Genomic DNA, 21,226 nt, shown 5'->3' on the forward strand with positions numbered 1-21,226 from the left:
CTCAGGAGGTTGAGGGGTGGCCTTATAGGGGTTTATAAAATCATGAGGGTTACAGGTGAGGTGGAGGGTTTCCAGACTAGGGGCCACATTTTTAAGGTGAGAGGAGAAAGATTTAAGAAGACATGAAGGGCAATTTTTTTTTAAATTCAGTGCACCCTGTGTGAAATGAACTTCCAGAGGAGATGGTGGATGTGGGTGCAATTAGAATATGTAAAAGACATTTCGATAATTTTATGAATAAGTAGTGTTTGAGGTGTATGGGCCGAGCACAGACAAGTCGGATTAGTTTAATTTAGGACTATGATTGGTATGGACTGGTTGGACCAAAGGGTTTATTTTGTGCTGTATAACATCTATTGAACCTAGACTGTTTGAGGTGTTGGTGAGACCACATCTGGAATACTTAAAGCACTTTTGCCCCCTTATTTAAGGAAAGATGTTATTTCATTGTTGGGGATTAAAAGAACATTCATGACGGTGATAATCCCTGCTGTGGAGGGATTATTTTATGAGCATGGGCTAAACAGGTTGAAACTCTCTTTACTGGAATTTAGAAGAATGAAAGATGATCTCATTGAAACATATTGGATTCTCAAGGGGTTTGGCAGGGTAAATGTTGAAAGATTTTCTCCCTCGTGGGAGAGCCTAGGACTAGAGGGTGTAGACTGAGATAAAGGGATATTAATTTAAGACTGAGATGTGGGAGAAATGCTTCTGTGAAAATTGAGAACTTTTTTTTGAATTTCTCGCCAAAGAGAACTGTGGGGTAGGAGGTCTAGTATATTAAAATTGGGATAGATGGGATAGATAGAGAGAGAGAGAGAGAGAGAGAGAGGCAGATTTATATAGCTCTTTTCCCTCCTTACCCCCACTTTCCCTCCTTTTCTCCCCCCCCTCCCCTCCTGTCTACTCCTTTCCCTCCCCCATCTTCTTTTCTTTTTCCTTCCCCCTCCTCTCTTTCTCCCTGCCCACCACGCGCCCCCCCCCCCCCCCCCCCCCCCCAACCTTCCCTTCCTCTTTTTCCTTCCCTTTCTCTGTCTGGGGGAGAGAATTTCTTAATCTTTCAGGGAAATCAAGGGTTGTGGGAAAGGGGAAGAATGTGGATGTGAGATGATGGTCCAGAACCTGCTGCCCAGTAGAAAGTTCAAAGTGCAAGAACATCAGTGATTTCAAAGAGAAAATAGCCATTTGAGGAAGTAAACTCACAGAGCTAGGGATAGAACTCGGGAATAGGACAGAGTAGCTTACTTTACGGAAAGCTAGAATGGCCTCAATGGGCTGAACGGGCCTCCTGCGTCATAATGGGTCTATGACCTGTTTGAATTGAAACAGGTTTAAGGGGCTGAATTGCCCAATCGTGTTCATATGTTCCAAACCAAAAAGTTCTGGGACAGATGGAAATGTGTTGGAGTAGATAGTTGAGTTAAGAGGGTAGGCAGAATGAGCCAAAATGTCGTCTTTCTCTGATTCTACAAAGACTCACTGCCCCCACAACAAGTTGTAAATGGGTAATGGTCCATATCTGGTTTAATAATAACAATTTCTGCATCTGCTGTATCACGGAACTGATGATTTTTGAGGAGTGTTCAATTTCATACATTATTTAGCTCTCCAGCATAACCCTGAGAGACTGTTGGAGTAAATCACTTCCAATTTGTGAAAATTGTCAAATCAACTGCCTCCTGTCATCAGGCAGGAAAAGGTAGGAAATGCTTTTCTTTCTAAAAAAAAGAATGCACAGAAATAACAGGTCAACCGTGCCAGGGAGCACTTCACCAAGACTGAACCATTTGTAAATTTAAGCCTTTGTTACGTGGGAGTACATTTGGCCAGAACCCAGTTGGATGCTGGGAATGTTGTCCATTACAAGGGGCGTTTATAACTTGAGTTGAAAGGAAAGTGGGTGGTGGGGTGGGGTGAGGTGGTTGGTAGTCGTGAATGGTTAGATACAAGAGATAGAAGGGTGGGCAACAGTGGGATTGAACAATTTCCTGGTTCTGTGTTAGTATTGATTATCCAGAACGCTGCTTATTGATGTAGTCCTGTCCAATATTGATATTCTTGCAACTTGAAAGTCGCATTTTTTTTGGATGAGAGGATTATATTGCTGCTGTTTCTATCTCTTTTTTCCCCCTTACCCTACTGCTATCTTTGCTCTTGATACCATTTGACCTCCTTTTTCTCAGAATAACTTCTCCAAAATGGAATTTTCCTTAAGATGGGGTATTTTAAGAATTGGGGGGCACATTTTTAAGGTGAGAGGAGGAAGATTTTTTAAAAAAAAACATGAAAGGTAAATGTGTTTGGAATGAGCGTCTTGAGGATGTGGTGGATGTGGACATGATTACAATGTTTAAAAGACGTTTGGAATTTTATGGATAGAAAAGGTTTGGAGGGAAATGAGCCAGGAGCAGGCAGGTGGGACTAGTTTAGTTTGGGATTATGTTCAGCATGGACTGATTGAACTGAACGGTCTGTTTCCGTATTGTGTGACTAACTCTATAACTGCATCTATAACATCCTTGGTTGTATTAGTCAACTGCCAATGCCTTAGCCTATTTGTCCCATAGAGGAATTGAAGATCGCACTGCAAGACAAGGCACCTTTTGGGCTTACTGCATGCACTGAATTTGCAACTTGAAAGTTTGCCCTGAAAACCTGCCCCTGCTGTCATATGGTAACAAGGTGTAGAGCTGGGTGAACACAACAGGCCAGGCAGCATCAGCGGAGCAGGAAAGCTGATGTTTCGGGCCTAGACCCATTTCTGAAGTAGGGTCAAAGCCCAAAACGTCAGCTTTCCTGCTCCTCTGCTGCTTGGGCTGCTGTGTTCATCCAGCTGTACACCTTGTTATCAGAGATTCTCCAGCATCTGCGGTTCCTGTTATCCCTACTGTCATGTGTTTTGGTTCCATGTGGACTGACATCACGATGGGTTGAAAACTGTGCTGGTCGTGTACTGGGCCAAGGGATGGCCATGTCTGCATTAAGAGCAGAAATGAAGATTCAGGCGGTGCAAGGATCTTTGAAAAAAACAAAAAAGTGTGGGTGCTAAGATCTCAACCAAAGGCAGAAATTGCTGGAGAAACTCAGCAAGTCTGATTGACTTATTGTTACATGTACCGAACTATTGTGAAAAGCTTTGTTTACGAGCAGTACGGGCAGATCGTAGTGAGCAAGGATGTACAGGTCAAATATTGTTTTAAAAACAAAATTTAATGGCGTACAGGTTACATTGCCTGGGATGTATGCTAGGTAAGATCAACGTTAGCGAGATCCTCATTATTTGAGCTTAGAGAGTCCATTTATCCGTGTAGTAATGTCCCAGAGGAAGTTGTTCCTGAACCTGCTGGCGCGCATGTTCAAGCTTCTGTACCCTCTGCCTCTCGGAAGAGTTTGCAGGTCAGCATTGCCAGGGTGGGATGGGTCTTCGATGTTGGCAGCCTTTCTGCAGCAAGGAGCTGGCCTAGCAGTATCTACGGGGAGGCAACAGAGTTAAAGTTTCATGTACAGTAGTCACCATATTTAAAACATTAACTCACTAATGGAGATGCTTCCAGACCTGAGTTTCTCCAACAATTTCTGTTTTTGTTTCAGGAACTTTAAATGCTTAGCATGGGATACCGGGGACAAGACTAGCTCTGAAGGCATTGCTATAATACAAATGGAGCAAAAAATTAATATAGCAACTTTAGCAACTTTGGGATAAACCAAAGTGGCCACAACCAATGAAATACTTTTTGAATGTATCAATTGGAAGACGAGATATGTGGCACCCGAATGTGTACAGTAAGCTTCCATAATGTCCATTGAGCTAATAACCAGTGACCTGTTTTCTGATGTTTATTGAAGGATAACTATTGGCCAAACCACTGGGAATCTCCTCTTCAAAATAGTGCACTAGAATGCTTTAAATGTTCATCTGAGGGGTTAAACAGGAGCTTAGTTATGACATCGTAGAAATGATTCAACTCATCTTGTCCATGTTGACCCACAGATGCCCTTTCTAATCTCCTCTTTCTAACATGGCCCATAGTCCTCAAGCTGACAGCACTTAAGGTGCAGATCCAGGTACAAGAGAACGTTTAGGATCTCTTCCTCCACCATTAACTCAGGCAGTGAATTCCAGACACCCATACCATCCACTGTGTAAAACTGTTTGTCCTCACATCCCTCTGATCCTTCTGTCACTGAGCTTGAATCTGTGCCCCTGGTTTGTGAACTCTCTGTCAAGGGAAACAGGTTCCTCCTATCTCCTCCAGCGTTACCCCTCACAATTTTGTAAACCTCAATCATGTCACACCGCAGCCTTCTCTGACCCTAGGAAAGCAGTCACAATCTCTCCTCATAGCTGCTCCTCGTCTAAAGATACCACCCCCAGCAGTGTGGCGTACTCAGTACTGAACTGGCTGTCATTCTGTGCTCAAACTCTTGAATTGTGACTTGGACTCCACTTGAGCCAGATTCGAGAATGTTAGAAACTAAGCTGTGGTTAACACCATGGAGATGGACGTTTAGCCATTTGTTGCAACAATGTTTAATATCCTTTTCTTTCGGAAAGAGTGTGGAAGCGGGCCATTTGGCTCATCAAGCCCACATCGACCCTCAAAAGGGCATCCTTCCCAAACCCACCCTGCTACCCTATCGTTGAACCCTGCATTTCCCACGGCTAACCTACCTAGCCTACACATCCCTAAACACCATGGACAATTTGGCATGGCCATTCCACTCAAGCCACACATCTTTGGACTGTGGGAGCAAACTGAAGCACCTGGAGGAAACCCCCGCAGACGCAGGGCGCATGTGCAAATTTCACACAGCTTCAACAGAGGCTGGACTCAAACCTGCATCCCTGGCACTGTGGGGCAGCAGTGTTAACTGCTGAGCCACTGTACCACCCTTTCCTCCATGCTAACATGCATCAACATCATGTAACCTAACAGCTTGAGTCCAATTGGGATTTCTGTTGGATTTGCTGTTTTCACGGTGTTTTCTGTCTCTTCTATTTGCTCTAGTGTCTACAAGCTCTGGAGTTCCTACATTCAAACCAGGTCATCCACAGGGATATAAAGAGTGACAATATTCTACTGGGAATGGATGGCTCTGTCAAGCTAAGTATGTATTTAAACTTGCAAAATTACACTAAAGCGACATACCTGCAGTGCTATTTTGGCAGTGTTGCAATAGTTTAAATGTCTCATTCTGAACAGAGCCCCAGAACTCAGTTTGTGTTCAGGGGTCAGAATTTAGCCAAAGTTTAAGCTTTTTAAAATATGACAGGATTGATGCTAAGAGTCTGCTTCTCCAGTCTAGCGAGCCTAGAACTGGGTAGGTGGGGAGGGGGAGGTGTCAGTCTTATGATGGTCATCTAATTATGAGGGATATTTCTTCAGGTGGTGGATATTTGGAATTCTCTATCCCACAAATGCTGGTGTTCATTTAAGGCTGAGATCTACAGATTCTTGAGCACTGTCATAGATTCATGGAGATGTACATCATGGAAACAGATTCTTCAGTCCAATGTGTCCATGCCAACTTGATATCCTAAATTAATCTAGCCCCATTTGCCAGCATTTGGCCCATGTCCCTCCAAACCCTTCCTACTCATGTACCCACCCAGATGCCTTTTAAATGTTGTAATTATACCAGCCTCCACCGCATCTTCTGGCAGCATATTCCACACACTCCCCACCCTCTGTGCCCCTTACATCTCTTTTAAATCTTTCCCCTTTTTACTTTAAACCTGTGCCCTCTAGTTTTGGTCTCCCCTACTCTGGGGAATAGGCCTTGGCTATTTACCTTATCCATACTCCTCATGATTTTATAAACCTCTGTAGGTCACTTCTCAGCCTCTGGCACTCCAGGGAAAATAGCCCCAGCCTATTCAGCCGCTCCCTACAACTCAAACTCTCCAACCCTGGCAACGTGCTTATAAAACTTTTCTGAATTCATTCAAGTTTCACAACATTGTTCCTGTAGCAGCGAGATGAGAATCGAACGTAGTATTCTAGAAGTGGCCTAACCAATGCCCTGTGAACGTGATCTCCCAATTCCTACGCTCAGTACACTGACCAATACAGACGCACGTACCGAATCCTCCTTCACTATCTTGTCTACCTACAACTCTACTTTCAAGAAACTATGAACCTGCACTTCAAGGCCTCTTTGTTCAGCAACACTCCCCAGACCTTACGATTAAGTGTATTTGTCCTGCTCTGATTTGCCTTTCCAAAATCCAGAACCTCGCATTTATTCAAGTTAAACTCCACCTGCCACTCTTCAGCCGATTGGCCCATCTGAACAAGATCTTGTTGTACTCTGAGGTAGTCTTCTTCACTCTCCACTACACCTCCAATTCTGGTGTCATCTGCAAACTAACTAACCGTACCTCCTACGTTCGCACCATATTATTTATATAAATGATGAAAAGCAGTGGACCCAGCACCATTGTTGTGGGACACTGCTGGTCACAGGTCTCTAGCATGAAATGCAGCCCTCCACCACCACCATCTGTCTTCTACCTTTTGATGCTGGTTCTGTGCCCAAATGGCTGGTTCTGCCTGCATTCCATGTGCATAGAAGGATGGGCAAATGCATAGAGCAGGAATGTGGAATTGATTAAGAAGGTCAGCCACTCCAACTTTTGGCCAAAGCCATTTCGTGGCTTAAACCATGTTTCTCTGCCCTGAGGGTATTTGTGTCGAGGTGGTTGAAGTGTACAGTGGGCTTCCATCTGAGCTGACACCCATTTGGACAGAATCTCATCCTGCTTGGGGACCTGTGGCTCACAATGTAGGGACAGCTTGAGGACATTCTCTCCCTGGCTCTTTTTGTTTGGTGTAGAGAAGTTTCCTATGCACCCTGCTACTGCACACCCCTCATTACCCCCATCTGCCATCTGGATATACCACCTTGCCACCCAGTGGTAGCAGGGGTCCCTACTATTTCCATGGGAGCCCTTGCCCTTACCATTGGGCTCCCAGAGTGGAGGGTGTTGCGTGTAGCAGGCGCATGGGTAAATCGGTCTATGGATTCCCGAGCCACCATTCTGTGGGTCCATGAGCCACAAAATGTTAAAGCCTTTGGATGCTTTTTACCTTTTAAAGGGGCTTCTACTAATTCCCATACATTACACAAAGGTGACAGCTGTCATCCTATGGGAAAGACAGTGTTTTCTCCAAGAGTGGCATGTGCCACCTCCCCTCTGATCTCTTGTCCTCCCAAGTGACAGTCCTTCGCTACCCAAGATCACAGAGAGCCCTTGACTTCCATTTTACTGCATGTGGCAGCCCTGACAATAGGGCCTAGTTAAAGTCTACCTAACCCCCTCAAAGATGAACTACATAGCAAATGAGACCTCTGAGTTTGTCCTTCTGTGGGAGAGACATTGAGCACTTGCAATGTAGTGCAGTGGGTTACATAACTGGATCAGTACCTGTGTGACCAAAGGCTAAGAAAGCAGAAAGAAGTTTAAACTCATACCCTCATTATCTTGCCCATCGTCCCACTCTTGCTTAGAAATTTGATTTCCATTTTGCAAAATGTTGCTATGTGTAAGAGTGAGGGTGGTGCTGTCTGATTGACATTAAAAATCCAATTGGTTCATGGAAGAAAATCTGACGTTCTTATCTGAGCTGCTCTCTAAATGACCTTGAAATTCACTCGATTACATGTGCACAACTGGTGTTTTTGGAGCAACACAGTCACCAGGACTGTGGAGGTTCAAGGAGGTCCACCACTGCCCAAGGTTGGTTAAGCATGCCACAGCACAGACCAGAAATTTGCAAGTGAATTAAACATGGTTTGTACATTAATGAATGCTCTTGTAAGCTTTTGTGGAAGATTTCTAGAGTGTCTGCTCGAACACCAAGGCAATTCAGTGAGCTTGCAAACCACTCTGTTGCTCAGTAAAACTGAATCCATTCTGCAGCAGGAGCCTGGAATTCTGCCCTGCAGCCATGCAGGAATGTTGGCTGTTGTGCACTTGCAAATGAATTTAGAACCAGTGTATGGTAAACAATTTGTGTTTACTAACTGAGATAATGGGAACTGCAGATGCTGGAGATTCCAAGATAATGAAATGTGAGGCTGGATGAACACAGCAGGCCAAGCAGCATCTCAGGAGCACAAAAGCTGACGTTTCGGGCCTAGACCCTTCATCAGAGGGGGTCTAGGCCCGAAACGTCAGCTTTTGTGCTCCTGAGATGCTGCTTGGCCTGCTGTGTTCATCCAGCCTCACATTTTATTATCTTGTGTTTACTAACTGTGCTGTTTATGCTTGTAACACAAGATGGCGCTTTTACCATTTTCTGGTGCAAAATGTTTATTTTGGATGTTCATGAGCACAATGACCCAGTCTGTACGGTTAGTGTGCCCTCTGAGTATTACAGCATGGAAACAGATCTTTCAGTTGAACTTGTTCATACTGAGAAGTTTCCCAGAATAAACTAGTCCCACTTGCCTGTTTTTGGCCCTTATCCCTGTAAATCTTTCCTATTCCTGTACTTATCCAAAGGTCATTTAAATGTTGTAACTGTACCTGCATCTACCACTTCCTCTGGCAGTTCATTCCACACACAAACCACCATCTACGTGAAAACATTGCCCAACAGGGATCCTTTTTAAATTTTTCTCCTCTCACCTTAAAAATAATTCCCCCTTGTTTTGAACTCCCCTACCCCAGGGAAAAGACCTTTGCCATTCACCTTATTTGTGCCCCTTGTGATTTTGTAAACCTCTGCGGTCACTCCTCAGCCTCCTACAATCCAATGAGAAAAGTCCCAGCCTCTTTATAACTCAAACCCTCCATTCCTGGCAACATCCTGGTAAATCTTTTCTGACCCTTCTCCAGTCTAATAATATCATTCCTATAACAGGATGACCAGAACAGCACAGTACTCCAAAAGTTGCCTCACCAATGCCCTGGTCAACAACAACATGACATCCGAACTCGCCAGTGAATGTGCCAGGGGCTGACTGATTTTTAAGCTGTCCACATACCATTTTATGTACTGGAGCCTTTGCACTGTTTGGCCTTGGCTGCAGAAGGGGTCCAGTGGTCAGCAGAGTTGGAGGACCAAGTGGCGAATGTAATTCCAGGGAACTCATGCCACTCTTTTGTGTCATGAAATTGAAAAGTTGCTCTTTTAAGGTGTGTTTCAATTCATTCGCTTGCATAGTTTTTAAGAGGAACTGTCACTCCTAACACGGCATGTCTGCCACCAGTGATGTTAACGCCCTTGCTTTTGACCAATGTTCATCACTGACGTGTTACTCTAACTCCCACAACAGTGTCGACACCCTCCAACTTGAGTGTCACTCTCTTCCAACAGCACCAGACCCTTTCCTAGCCCCCAGTGGTGCTGGCCTCTTTGCCCAGGCCCAGTCAATCTCTCGTCTACCCTCTCAGCAATGTTGACCCTCCCCAACCCTGACCAGAATATCCATTCCTCCCCTCATCTACAGATAATGTTCATTTCTCCGCGCCCCCCACCCGCCCAACCTTAAATGCTCCAGCAGCGCTGACTTTCTTGACTATGACTAGACAGGAGGCAGAAATGGCAGGGTGGGGTGAGTGTTGGCAGAAGTGGGTAGTGACTGTAATCGGTGGTGGGAGAGGTGTGGGGTGAACATTGACAGGTGGTGGGATACTGTGAACTGCGTCAGCTTTGTCAGGGTGCTGAAGACTCTGACACTCCAGCTGATTGACTTGGCACTGTGCTGCTCTGCAGGCTTTACCCGTGCTGGGAAAATCTCCCAATCCATGTAAAAACTGGGATCCAATAGGGCAGGAATAAGGCATGGGTTGAGGTCTCTGCGAATATGACCATCTTCTCCCACTGTCATGGGAACCCGTACCACAGTCTCAACGGGGTGAAATTGACAATTTGATGTTTAAACCTCCTGTGTAAGGAAGTACTGTTCTGCAAATGTGTACACATTGGAACTATTCAGGGGGACTTTGAGGGGGAAATTTCAAAGGAGATGTGAGGGGCAAGTTTTTTTTTAAGTAGTGGGTGTCTGGACCGTGCTGCCAGGGATGGTGGTGGAGGTAGATGCAATAGGGGTGTTTAAGGGGCTTTTAGACAAGCACATGAATAAGCAAGGAGTAGAGGGATAATGACTAAAGGCAGGTAGAAGAGATTAGTTTTAATTTGGCACCATGTATGGCACAAGGGTTCATTCCTGTGCTGTACTGTTCTATGGCTTATTCAGGGGCCCTTTTCTGCCCATGTATCAGAATACTCCAGTGTGATTCTTCTGCATCAGTCACGGATTTTAATCCGAATAAAAACTGAAAGAAACATGGATGCTGTATTTCAGGAACAAAAACAAAGTTGCTGAAAAAGCTCAGCAGGTCTGACAGCATCTGTGAAGGAAAAAACAGTTAACATTTCGGGTCTGGTGACCCGAGACTGAGGAAGGGTTGCTGTTGCTGAACCCGAAATGTTACCTATTGATTTTAACTCAGTTTATGTTTGGTGGTTGTTTGGGTTACATCATCAAATCCTGCAGTGGGTGGTGGGGCATGTGCGGAATTGACTCGCACTGATTCCGGTTTGGAAGGCGCAACAGAAATGCGGAATCTTTTTTTGAAAGCACTATCTTATGCCATTATCTCTGATGTTTACCTGCCCATTCGGAGGGGAGAACATTGTTTGTATTTTTAAATTCCTCCCAATGCTAGGAGGAGGATGTGGTACTGGCCAGATCCTAAACTGGCAAACAAGCGTTGGGTTTAGAAACTTGTAAGGCTAGAGGTTATCCTAAGGCAGTGTTTACTGATTGGGCATTTCTTATTCCGGATGTTTGTGAATAGGAATGCTGCTCAGCTCACATAGGATGATGTAGGACTTACAGCACAGAAGTGGGCCCATGCTGGAATATATTCTTAGTACCAGCCTCCTCCAGTCCTCCTCCATTTAGCCCAATCAATGCACTTAAATATACACTGACTCCAAATAAAATATAAATTACATATGAAAGCCCCAATCCTTATTATTGGCCCCCTGATCAGATAAACCATGTGTGTTAATACCGTAAAAATATTCTGGAACTAGGCATCACTGCTTTGAAATTAGACGGTCACCCATTTAAGATCCGTGACTTTTTTATAAACTCGGGTGGTTTGAGTTTTTGAAATTACATTCCTTGGAAGACAGTAGAAGCAGAGCTCTTGAATTTCTGTAAAGCAGGGATAGATAAACTTTCACCTCCCCCATATCGAGAATTTATTGTAGCTAGCTGGGAGTGTGGAATAGTTGATGATCTGTTTAGCATGGGTGTGTTTTCTGAGGAGCAATTGATATTCTTTGCCCCCGTGAGAAAGGTGGATGCTGTGTTAGGTTGGCAGCGCAGAACACCAACAGAGTGAAAAATAAGAGGAGGTGAGGTGAATCCATTTGCATTTTTCTTGTATTTCCGGGACAGAAATGAATATCGAACTCAATTTGTTGATGCTGGGTTTTGACCCCATGTACAACTTCTTCCACAATCTCATCTGTTGATCCATCTCAGTTTTGGAAAATTATGGGAAGGAAAATCGAAGAGAAACATGATGTGAATATTTCAGGATTTTATTGACCATCGTTGTGTGATGAGTGGGTGAAAGACGGAGTAGGGTAGGATTTGTGCTGATGGCTACAACATGCAGCAGTTGAATGTTGCTATCAGAGTGTCAGGGAACCCTGGGGTAAGTACACACCTCGAAATCTGCTCATTGCAGAGAGGCAGCCTTAACAGAAATGAAGTTGCTATGCTGTGGATAACACAGCAAAACAGAATAATCAACCCTTCAAAACAAATGCGGTTGCATCTCCAAGGTCCTCTGGTATGGCCTGGCAGGGCACTCTGTACTTAACGAAAACTTCTTGAGGGGAAGCTAGGGAACAGCCATTAAGTACCAGCCTTGCCACAGGTGCCAACACACTGAATGAGTTGAACCAGGACTATACTCTGTCCTGTTTACTTCTTTCTTGGAGAGAGAGAGACTGTTTGGTTAAAATGTCCTGCTTCTTTACTTTGTCGGACTTACTTTACAATAATGTTTGGAGATCACTTTTCCCATCATATGTTGTGGAGGCTTTGATTTTCTTGAAGAAAAGTGCAGATGGTGAAAAAGTGAGGCTGATTTTCAGGATTTCACACTAGCGTCTGTTCACCTGGAACAAATCCAATTGGCAATAATGCTGTGTGCCAGATTTTACAACATACACACCCTGTGGCATGTACCCCATAGAAGTACGTCTCAGTGCAATGATTAAAAGCGGGCATAAGCCTTCTCCGTTATTTAATAAAATCATGGCCCCTGAGCTACATTCCTGTCTCCCCATGATACATGACTTCCTTGTCAGTCAAAACCCATTTACATCCACCTTTAAAATATTCAGCGACCCACTTCCACTACTGTCTAGCAGAGTGTTTCAAAGTGCCTCAACTCTGAGAAAATGGTTGTCCTCCTTTTTGTCTTAAATGTGAGACCCCTTTGTTTTAAACTTGTCCCCTTGTTCCAGCCTTTCCCGCAAGTAGAAAATCGATACTTTGCCTAAGATAGTAGGAACTGCAGATGCTGGAGAATCTGAGATAACAAGGTGTAGAGCTGGATGAACACAGCAGGACAAGCAGCATCTGAGGAGCCGAAAAGCTGACGTTTCGGACCTAGACCCTTCTTCAGAAAGCAGGGTCTAAGCCTGAAACGTCAACCTTCCTGCTCCTCTGCTGCTTGGCCTGCTGTGTTCATCCACTCTACACCTAATAAACAAACAAAGAAACCTACAGCACAGGAACAGGCCCTTCGGCCCTCCAAGTCTGCGCCAATCGAGATCCTCTGTCTAACCTGTCATCTATTTTCTAACGGTCTGTGTCCATTTGCTCCCTGCCCATCCATGTACCTGTCCAAATATATCTTAAAAGACGCTAATGTGTCTGCGTCTACCACCTCCGCTGGCAACGCGTTCCAGGCGCCCACCACCCTCTGTGTAAAGAACTTTCCATGCATATCTCCCTCAAACTTTCCTCCTCTCACTTTGAACTCATGACCCCTAGTAATTGAGCTCCCCACTCTGGGGAAAAAGCTTTTTGCTCTCCACCCTGTCTATACCCCTCATGATTTTGTAGACCTCAATCAGGTCCCCCCTCAATCTCCGTCTTTCTAATGAAAATAATCCTAATCTATTCAACCTCTCTTCATAGCTAGCACCCTCCATACCAGGCAACATCCTGGTGAACCTCCTCTGCGCCCTCTTCAAAGCATCCACATCCTTTCGGTAATGTGGTGACCTAATACTTTGCCTGATATGGGTTGAGCCATCGGGCACATTCCTATTCTCCAGGTGAATTCTTACTTTTTTTAAAATTTATGACCAATTCAACCAATTACTGGTCATCCAACCACAGTGTAAAAATAAAAATTAAAAAGTGAGGAAACGAACGAGTTGCACGTTGGACGAGACAGCACACTGCAGCTCCCACGGTGACCATCTCTCTCCAAAATCTTTGAACGTACCAGTGGTGTGTTCCATCACTCAGGACAGATGGACATGAAGCATGGAATTTGGGAATTACTGCCTCCTCTACAACCTCCTGGTTTAGCCAGGCCCTGGAACAGGCCCATAGGGAGATCCTCTGACCTGATTGATCCCTTCCACATTGACTAAACCTAAAAATATCACAGAACTGACCTGATTATAGGCTTTCCCTAAATGTTTCAGCCCACTGTTGAATAGCTGTGGTTTTTGTCCTTGGGAGGTTGAGTCCAAAACTAGAGGGCTTAAGGTGAGAGGGGAAAGATTTTAAAAAGGACCTGAGGGGTAATTTTTTCACGCAGAGGGTGTTGCATGTATGGAACGAGCTGCCAGAGGAAGTGGTGGAATTACAACATTTAAAAGGTTACGTGAATTGGAAAGGGTTAGCAGGATAAGACTGAGATGGGACTAGGTCAGATTGGATATCTGGTCGAGAGGACTGAAGGGTCTGTTGCTGTGCTGTATGATTCTGTTTTTGTTGTGTGGCTGGGGGAGGAAGCAGATGTAAGAAACGTCTAGTCACGATGCTTCAGCCATTGTTAACGTAGCAGACTTGGTGAAACAGCTGCCCTTTCCCTGTCCGTCTTTTCATATGCTCATCGTGCCAGTGGCATTGGTATTGAGTAACATGACACTAATCTCTCGTTCTCTCATGTTCTTTTCCTCAGCCGACTTTGGCTTCTGCGCTCAGATTACACCAGAGCAGAGTAAACGCAGCACAATGGTGGGAACACCATACTGGATGGCCCCTGAAGTGGTCACGCGAAAAGCATACGGCCCCAAAGTAGACATTTGGTCGTTAGGAATCATGGCGATTGAAATGATTGAGGGGGAGCCTCCATACCTTAATGAGAACCCACTCCGGGTAAGATTCTGTGTTTCCTTAATTTGCTTGATTCAAAACATTATTGTATTTCAGAATTCAACTAGTCTGAGAGACCTAATTTCATGAGCAGCTTCCTGATGTATCTGATGTACGGGCTTGGTTTCGACTCTGAGGCCTCCTGGTGTCTATTCAGACTTGAACTCCTGCCCAGACTTAGTGGGATTGATATCCTGTTGAGCAACAAGCAGTGGGAACTTGGCTGGCCAGAAATCAATGGCTGAGCCCATAGTGACACCATCGAAGCCTACATAGTGACTCATCAGTCTTTTTGGCGGGAGGGAAGGGGAGCTGTTATGATGAATCGAGTTTAAATTTGCAACTAGTTCGATCATAGTGCAACATGTGCACAACCCTCGCAACACATGCACACTCACTCACACACTCAACACACGCACACAATCATCTCTCAGCCACCCACACCTCCATTTCTTATGGGGGCTGACTAAGGATATATATTGGGGCCTAACCTATTTGTAGTCTCGTACTTTTTCCAATCAAGTTTTTCAGTGAATACACTTTTTATCCATTCCAGACATTTACCAGTTTTCACAGCAAATTGTGGCATTTGTTGCGTTCTAAGTGTACCTTCCCCAACCCCTTCAATGTCATGGTTCAGCAGCTTAGAATCGTGTAAATTATGAAAAGAAATTTTTGGCAACAGCTTCAAGCAGGCCAGAAAGCCAACTGTAGTAAGTTTTTGTTTTTTGTTTATGTCACGTATTAATTGTATTTTTTTGGCCATTTCACTTCACTAGGCATTGTATCTGATAGCAACAAATGGCACTCCAGAGCTACAAAATCCTGAGAGGCTGTCATCTGTATTCAGGGATTTCCTGAACCGTTGCTTGGAGATGGATGTGGAGAAGAGGGGTTCCTCCAAGGAGTTGCTTCAGGTTAGTTAGTTCTTAACGTTAACGGTGGTCTGTTACAGAACATTGAGTTCCGCTCTAATCAGGACAAATACAAGAATGCCAAATTTCAAATGAGCACTACCGTTTATCAGAGGTTAATTGAATGGCCCTTTAAACAGCTAGTAGAAAAATGATGGATCAAATGCCCCACTGTACTGTAACCTTGTTACTGCAACTTAAAGATTAACATTGAGGATGAGTTGCATGACTTGGATTATCTTTATCTTTAGAAAACTGAGCTGTTATCTAATTGAGTTGTGTAAAGTCAAAAGAAGTTTGGTTGGATAGATACAGAAAAGCTATTAACTGCAGAAGTGGAATCCAAACGGATCTTAAAATGAGAACTGAGCGTGCCTTGTGTCAATGCAGAACTTTTTATGCTGATAGAACATTCAGAACAGCTTTGTTAATTTACTTTAGAAGTTATAAGTAAGGTTACCATAGTCCTACTGGGCCACAGAGCTGTTCTGTCATTAACGAGACACAGTTGGTGATGGTTTAACCAGTGGTCACCAGGCCTCTGGTGAGGGGAGAGCTTGAGAAGGAGAGTCTTTTGTGGTAACCTCAGCCAGAGTGGGAATTGAACACAAGCTGTCAGTGTCATTCTGTATTGCAAACCAGCCATTCAACCAATAAAACCTCCTCATCTACTCTTGAAGTACAGTTAGTTGTAGCATAGGAAGTTGCACACAGTAAGCTTACCCAAAAATCCACAATAAGAGTAATAAAAATCAGCTAGGGCAGCAGGGCAAACTCCCCTTTTCTGTTCCACAAACAGCATTATGGGTCTTTTCAGCCTGCCCAAGAGGGCAGGCAGTTTATATAACACACTGTGGAGCTGGAGTAACACAGCAAGCCAGGCAGCATCAGAGAAGCAGGAGAGTTGACATTTCTTTTCCGAAGAAGGGCCTCAACCCAAAATGCCAGCTTTCCTGCCCCTGCTTCCTGGCCTGCTGTGTTCCTCCAGCTCCACACTGTGTTATCTCTGACTCCAGCATCTACAGTTCTTACTATCTCTCAGCAGACAGTTTCTTGGTTTAATACCTCATCCAAAAGATTACAGCTCCAAAAGTGCAGCAGTCCCTTGGTACTGTGTTAGAAATGTGGGCCTGAATTTTGTGCTTTAGTCTTTGGAGTGGGACTTAGGTTTTTAAGATGCTAAAGGGGATTGACAAAGTATGGATAGAGCATGTGCTTGCCCTTGTGGGTTTGACTTTTGGTTATGGCGTAGCAAATTAAAACAGATGAAGAATTTTTTTTTCTCTGCAGGTGTCATGGATCCGTGGCATTCATTTGCCCAGTGTGTGGTGGTTGCCAGGGCACTGAATAAATTTAAAGAGGAGACCGATAGATTTTTCATTAGTGAGAGGTTAAAAGGTTATGGAGAGCAGGCAGGAAAGTGGCGTTGAGGCCAAGATGATCATATTAAATGGTAAAGCAGACTCTAGTGCTCAATTGCCAACTGCTGCTCCTGGTCGTTAATGTTCACAAACCGATAACTGTAAGATTCAGAGAGAAAGGTGCTTCAACTCAGTCGCGGCTTCTTGTAGCTCAAGTTAGAGATTGGGTAGGAGGCTTTGCGTATTTAAAAATAGGCGGGTAAACCACTTCCATTGTGCTTTGGGAAAAGAATCGCATTTGATTAATTTTTTTTTTCCTTTTTATTTTCTTGTACCAACAGCACCAGTTCCTGAAACTAGCAAAGCCATTGTCCAGCCTGACCCCACTGATCATTGCCGCAAAGGACGCAGCCAAGAACAATCGTTAAAGCCACGGGGGATCAAGCAGAGGGCCCCATTGTCCATCTCGATTTGCATTCCGGAGCGGCCCGCTCTCCATGACTGAACCATTCCTGAACCCTACAATGCAACCATTCCTGACCCAGAGCTCCTCCACTTCAACCCTTTTCATAGCCAAATTCCAGGAAAGTGGGTGGGAGGTGGATGGGCTGGGTGTGAATTGAGGTGAGGGGGAGGGGGGGGGAAAGAGAGTGAGAGAGAGAGAGCACTGTTGGGTTGTATCTCTGTTCTGCACTATAGTGCACAACAGTTAACATATGGGTGAAATTCGTCTCTTGTCTGAAGCGGGTGTAATGATCTCTCTTAAAGTGTTGGATAATAGTGCATTACACTTCGTACATTGCAGCCTTTCAGATTGTAGTGTTGGATAATTGGGTGGGGTGCTGGTTGTGACAGAGAGAAGAGCCTGTGAATTATTCCATCTGAACAATAAACTGTTGACTTGTACCCAACAAAATGGGAGGTACTAGCTGCTGGGTTTTTTTGTACGTTTCCGAAGCATGGTTTCTCGACGTGTGTCGACAGCAAAATGCTTTTGTTTTTTTGTTTTGTTTCTTCCTCGCCCGGTCACACTCGTGAATAGGTTTTGCTTCTCTCCCTCTCTTTCAGCATCAATCACTTTGATTTATCAGTTGCTTCGCTGGCTTTGGTTGAAGGCTATTCTGAAATCACTGAGAATGTACAACAGGCTGTTTATTAATTATGTACATGGCGTAGTGATCGAGACTGTAGTTTCAAAGCACTCAGTGTAGTCTGACACGTAGTTTGTTTTTCTTCTGTGCGTGTCTCCCTTACCCATTAAATATTTGTTTGTACCAGTTTTCTGAACACTACGACCCCAAGAAAAGTGGTGCCATACATCTGCCTTGAGCGACTTTCATGCTGCTAAATTTTGAAAATGTCTATAGTGTACAAAACTATGGAATTTTAATTCCTGGGGGATAAAGAAATAAAAGGGTGTGTTATAATAATTCTGAAATTGTTTTTCTCTTTGGGAAGAGTGACTTGGGGTGCAATGATTTACACAAGAATGGTAGCAGCATTCGGTGAGCATTTTAATTTTGTGGGAAGCTTTGGACATCTCATTGCACTTTGATGCAAGGGCTGAAAATAAATTCCTTTTTAATGCAGATGCTAATGTGATCATTACTGCCTTGAGAGGGTTGTAGCAACAGATTCGATAAAGATTTTCAATAGGGGATTGTATCATTACGCAAAGAAGAAAAAGTAGTGCAGACCGTCTGAGGAAAGGCCAAAGAATGGAGTTGACTGGATCGCTTTTTCAAAGAGCCAGCAGATGCATGATGAGATCAATGACTGCCTGTGGTCTGTTACATTTTTACAGGCATTATGAAACTCTCCCTCAATGTCCCCCTCTTGACCTGAGGCTTTGTCACAGTTTTTCACTAACTGATGTGATGTGGACCAGACCAAACTTCCTCAAAATATTAAGATGGTTTAGACCCTAATTTTATTCTTATTTTAAAGGTAAGTGTAAGTTGTTGAGTTCCAGATGCAATTTGATTGGCCAAACTATTGGATTGAAAGTTACACATTCTTTATTCATCCACTACAGTTAAAAGTACCACAAAAGGAAGATGGAATTGAAATGACTTAACTCTGTTGGAAAGCTTAACAGAATGCTAGATACAATAACTATTACTAGTTAACTGTTCCAATATCGTGACATCCCATAAATATACCCTTGGCAAAAGGAAATTCAGAAAACAGATGGTCTACTACTGGTGAAGGGTCTAGGCCCGAAACGTCAGCTTTTGTGCTCCTGAGATGCTGCTTGGCCTGCCGTGTTCATCCAGCCTCACATTTCATTATCTTGGTCTACTACTGGGGTTGCATGTGAGACAGAGAAGTCCCAGCTTGTGGCTGTGACCAAAAGAGTGAAAGAATAGCTTTCACTTCTTCAGGATCCCAAGATCATCTGCTGGAAGCTAAAGGTAAAAATCCTGGTTCCGTGGGTAGGAGCTTGACCGTACCCATTCAGGCTGCTTCTATCATTCCAACGCTTTTAAAAAAAAACCCAAGGTGTCTCAAGGTGTTTACTCTTGCAGCTCTGGTAACTGTTCATTACCTCTACCCTAAAACCTCTCCCAAAAAAAAGGACAAAATAACTTATTAAAGTCACAGTATCATCACACGTGGTTAGAATTGAAAAGTTTGGTTGAAAGTCAGTGGTCAAGACTTTATCACCCAAGATAACAAAGTGTGAAGCTGGATGAACACAGCAGGTCAAGCAGCATCTCGGGAGCACAAAAGCTGACTTTTCGGGCCTAGACCCACACTGTGTTATCTTGAATTCTCCAGCATCTGCAGTTCCCATTATCTCTGAAGATTTTGTCACCTCACTGGTTTGTTCCTCCAACACCTTGGCAATGTCCTCTTCATATCACGGAGTGAAAATCATTTAAATTCTGAAAATGCACCATCTCCCCTAGATTCTTGTTTCAGTATGATATGTGGTATGGTTACAATTAAGGCATTTTGATGTGGCTGGGCCAAATTCATAATCAGAGGTTTGCCAGAGGGAAGTCTGTCAAAGTTCCCCATAGTGGAGCAAATTGAAATCTGATGCATGGCATCATTGTCATTTCCCAGATCCTTTCTGAGCCCCAAAAGCCACCTGATATGCAGCAATATCTGCAGTTCATTCATGGTCACTGGGTCAGGAAGTCCTGGAATTCCCTGCCAGATAATACGACAGGAATATGTTCGCTTAGGAATGGGTAATAATTACCAGCCAGTAATGCCTGCATCCCAAGAATGTGCAAATGGGGGGGAGAAAGAAGGAAAGATGCTGACCATTGTTTAAGAGAGCTGCAGATTTGAAACAGGTGTAAATGAGCTGCCACTTTGCTCCCCAGTAATCCATTTGGTGAACAAAGCTGTCAGGAAGAGAGTTCCAGTTCCTTGACCAAGTGTTATATTTCCATGTCAGGATGGTGAATAGCTTGGAGGGGAACTTGCAGGGGGTGCTGTTCCCATGTATCTGCTGCCCTTGTCCTTCTAGATGGAAGTGGCTGTGGGCTTGGAAGGTGCTGTCTGAGGATCTTTGGTGAATTTCTGTGGTGCATCTTGTAGACAGTACACACTGCTGCTACTGAGGGGTAGTGGTGGAGGGAGTGGATGTTTTATGGATGTGGTGCCAATCAATTGGGTGGCTTAGTCCTGGATGATGCTAAACTTGAGTGTTGTTGGGGCTGCACTCTTCCAAGCAGGAGGGGAGTATTCCATCACACTCCTAACTTGTGCCTTGTGGATGATGGACGGGCTTTGGGGAATGAAAAGATGAGCTACTCACTCACTGCAGTATTCCTAGCCTGTTGTAGTTTTAGCATTTATATGGTTAGGCCAGTTCAGCATCTAGACAATTGGTGTTGTGATGATGTTAATCACGGGGGACTCGGCAAAGATAATGCCATTGAAATGGTTTGGGCTAATGGTTGGATTTGCACTGCACACGTACCAGGCAATGTTACTTACCAGGACATTGTCCAAATCTTGTTACATTTGGATATAACCTCTTCAGTCTGTGTCCAGATATAAGGAATGGGATAGTTTAATGCTGATGTGATGACATGTGATCATCTGAGAATAAAGATACACACTTTGAGAATCTTCAGGCTGCAGCTACAAATGATTTAACCTGGTGTATGCGGTATTTGACTTTTGGGAACATATGAAGAAAAGTCATGGAAGAAGTCCAAAAAATGTTTTTCTCTCATGGTACTGCAGAGGTATAGTATCCCAGTATATTGGTGGGCATTACAAATCAACGGTGGGATTCAGGCAAGTGCCCACCCGTGGCTGCCCGAGACTATGCTGGTGAGGCTTCTCCTGCAGTTTGTCATGATTATGATGGGATGACTTGCACTGCCCCTGTAGGAGGGCGTTGAATCAATTGGGTGGTCTGGGTCCGGTGCCACCTTTTGAGGTTGGGGGTGATGGAATCCCTTTTCAAGGGCACATTAGTTAAAAACCTTTCAGTGACAATGCAGCAGCTATGAGGGAGAAATTAAATGTGGGGAGGTGGGGATCCTGAGGAAGGTGGGATCTGTGATATGAAATCATAGGGTTAAACACTCATTGTTTTGA

The 21,226-nt window shown here is 44.2% G+C and overlaps 1 protein-coding gene across 10 annotated transcripts in view; it reads left to right on the forward strand.

Moving 5' to 3' along the window:
* Positions 1-18,246, forward strand: part of pak1 (p21 protein (Cdc42/Rac)-activated kinase 1) — a 213,678-nt gene extending 195,432 nt beyond the window's left edge. For all 10 annotated transcript variants that reach the window (XM_048532347.2, XM_048532346.2, XM_048532350.2 and 7 more), the window contains 4 exons: positions 5,013-5,112; positions 14,189-14,385; positions 15,162-15,299; positions 16,999-18,246. In XM_048532347.2, coding sequence (XP_048388304.1) covers positions 5,013-5,112; positions 14,189-14,385; positions 15,162-15,299; positions 16,999-17,085 — 522 coding nt within the window. In that variant the 3' untranslated portion in view covers positions 17,086-18,246. The remainder of the gene's footprint in view (positions 1-5,012; positions 5,113-14,188; positions 14,386-15,161; positions 15,300-16,998) is intronic.
* The last annotated feature ends 2,980 nt before the right edge of the window (positions 18,247-21,226 follow it).

Source organism: Stegostoma tigrinum, chromosome 6 (genome assembly GCF_030684315.1).
Source record: "Stegostoma tigrinum isolate sSteTig4 chromosome 6, sSteTig4.hap1, whole genome shotgun sequence".
Classification (NCBI taxonomy): Eukaryota; Metazoa; Chordata; class Chondrichthyes; order Orectolobiformes; family Stegostomatidae; genus Stegostoma; species Stegostoma tigrinum.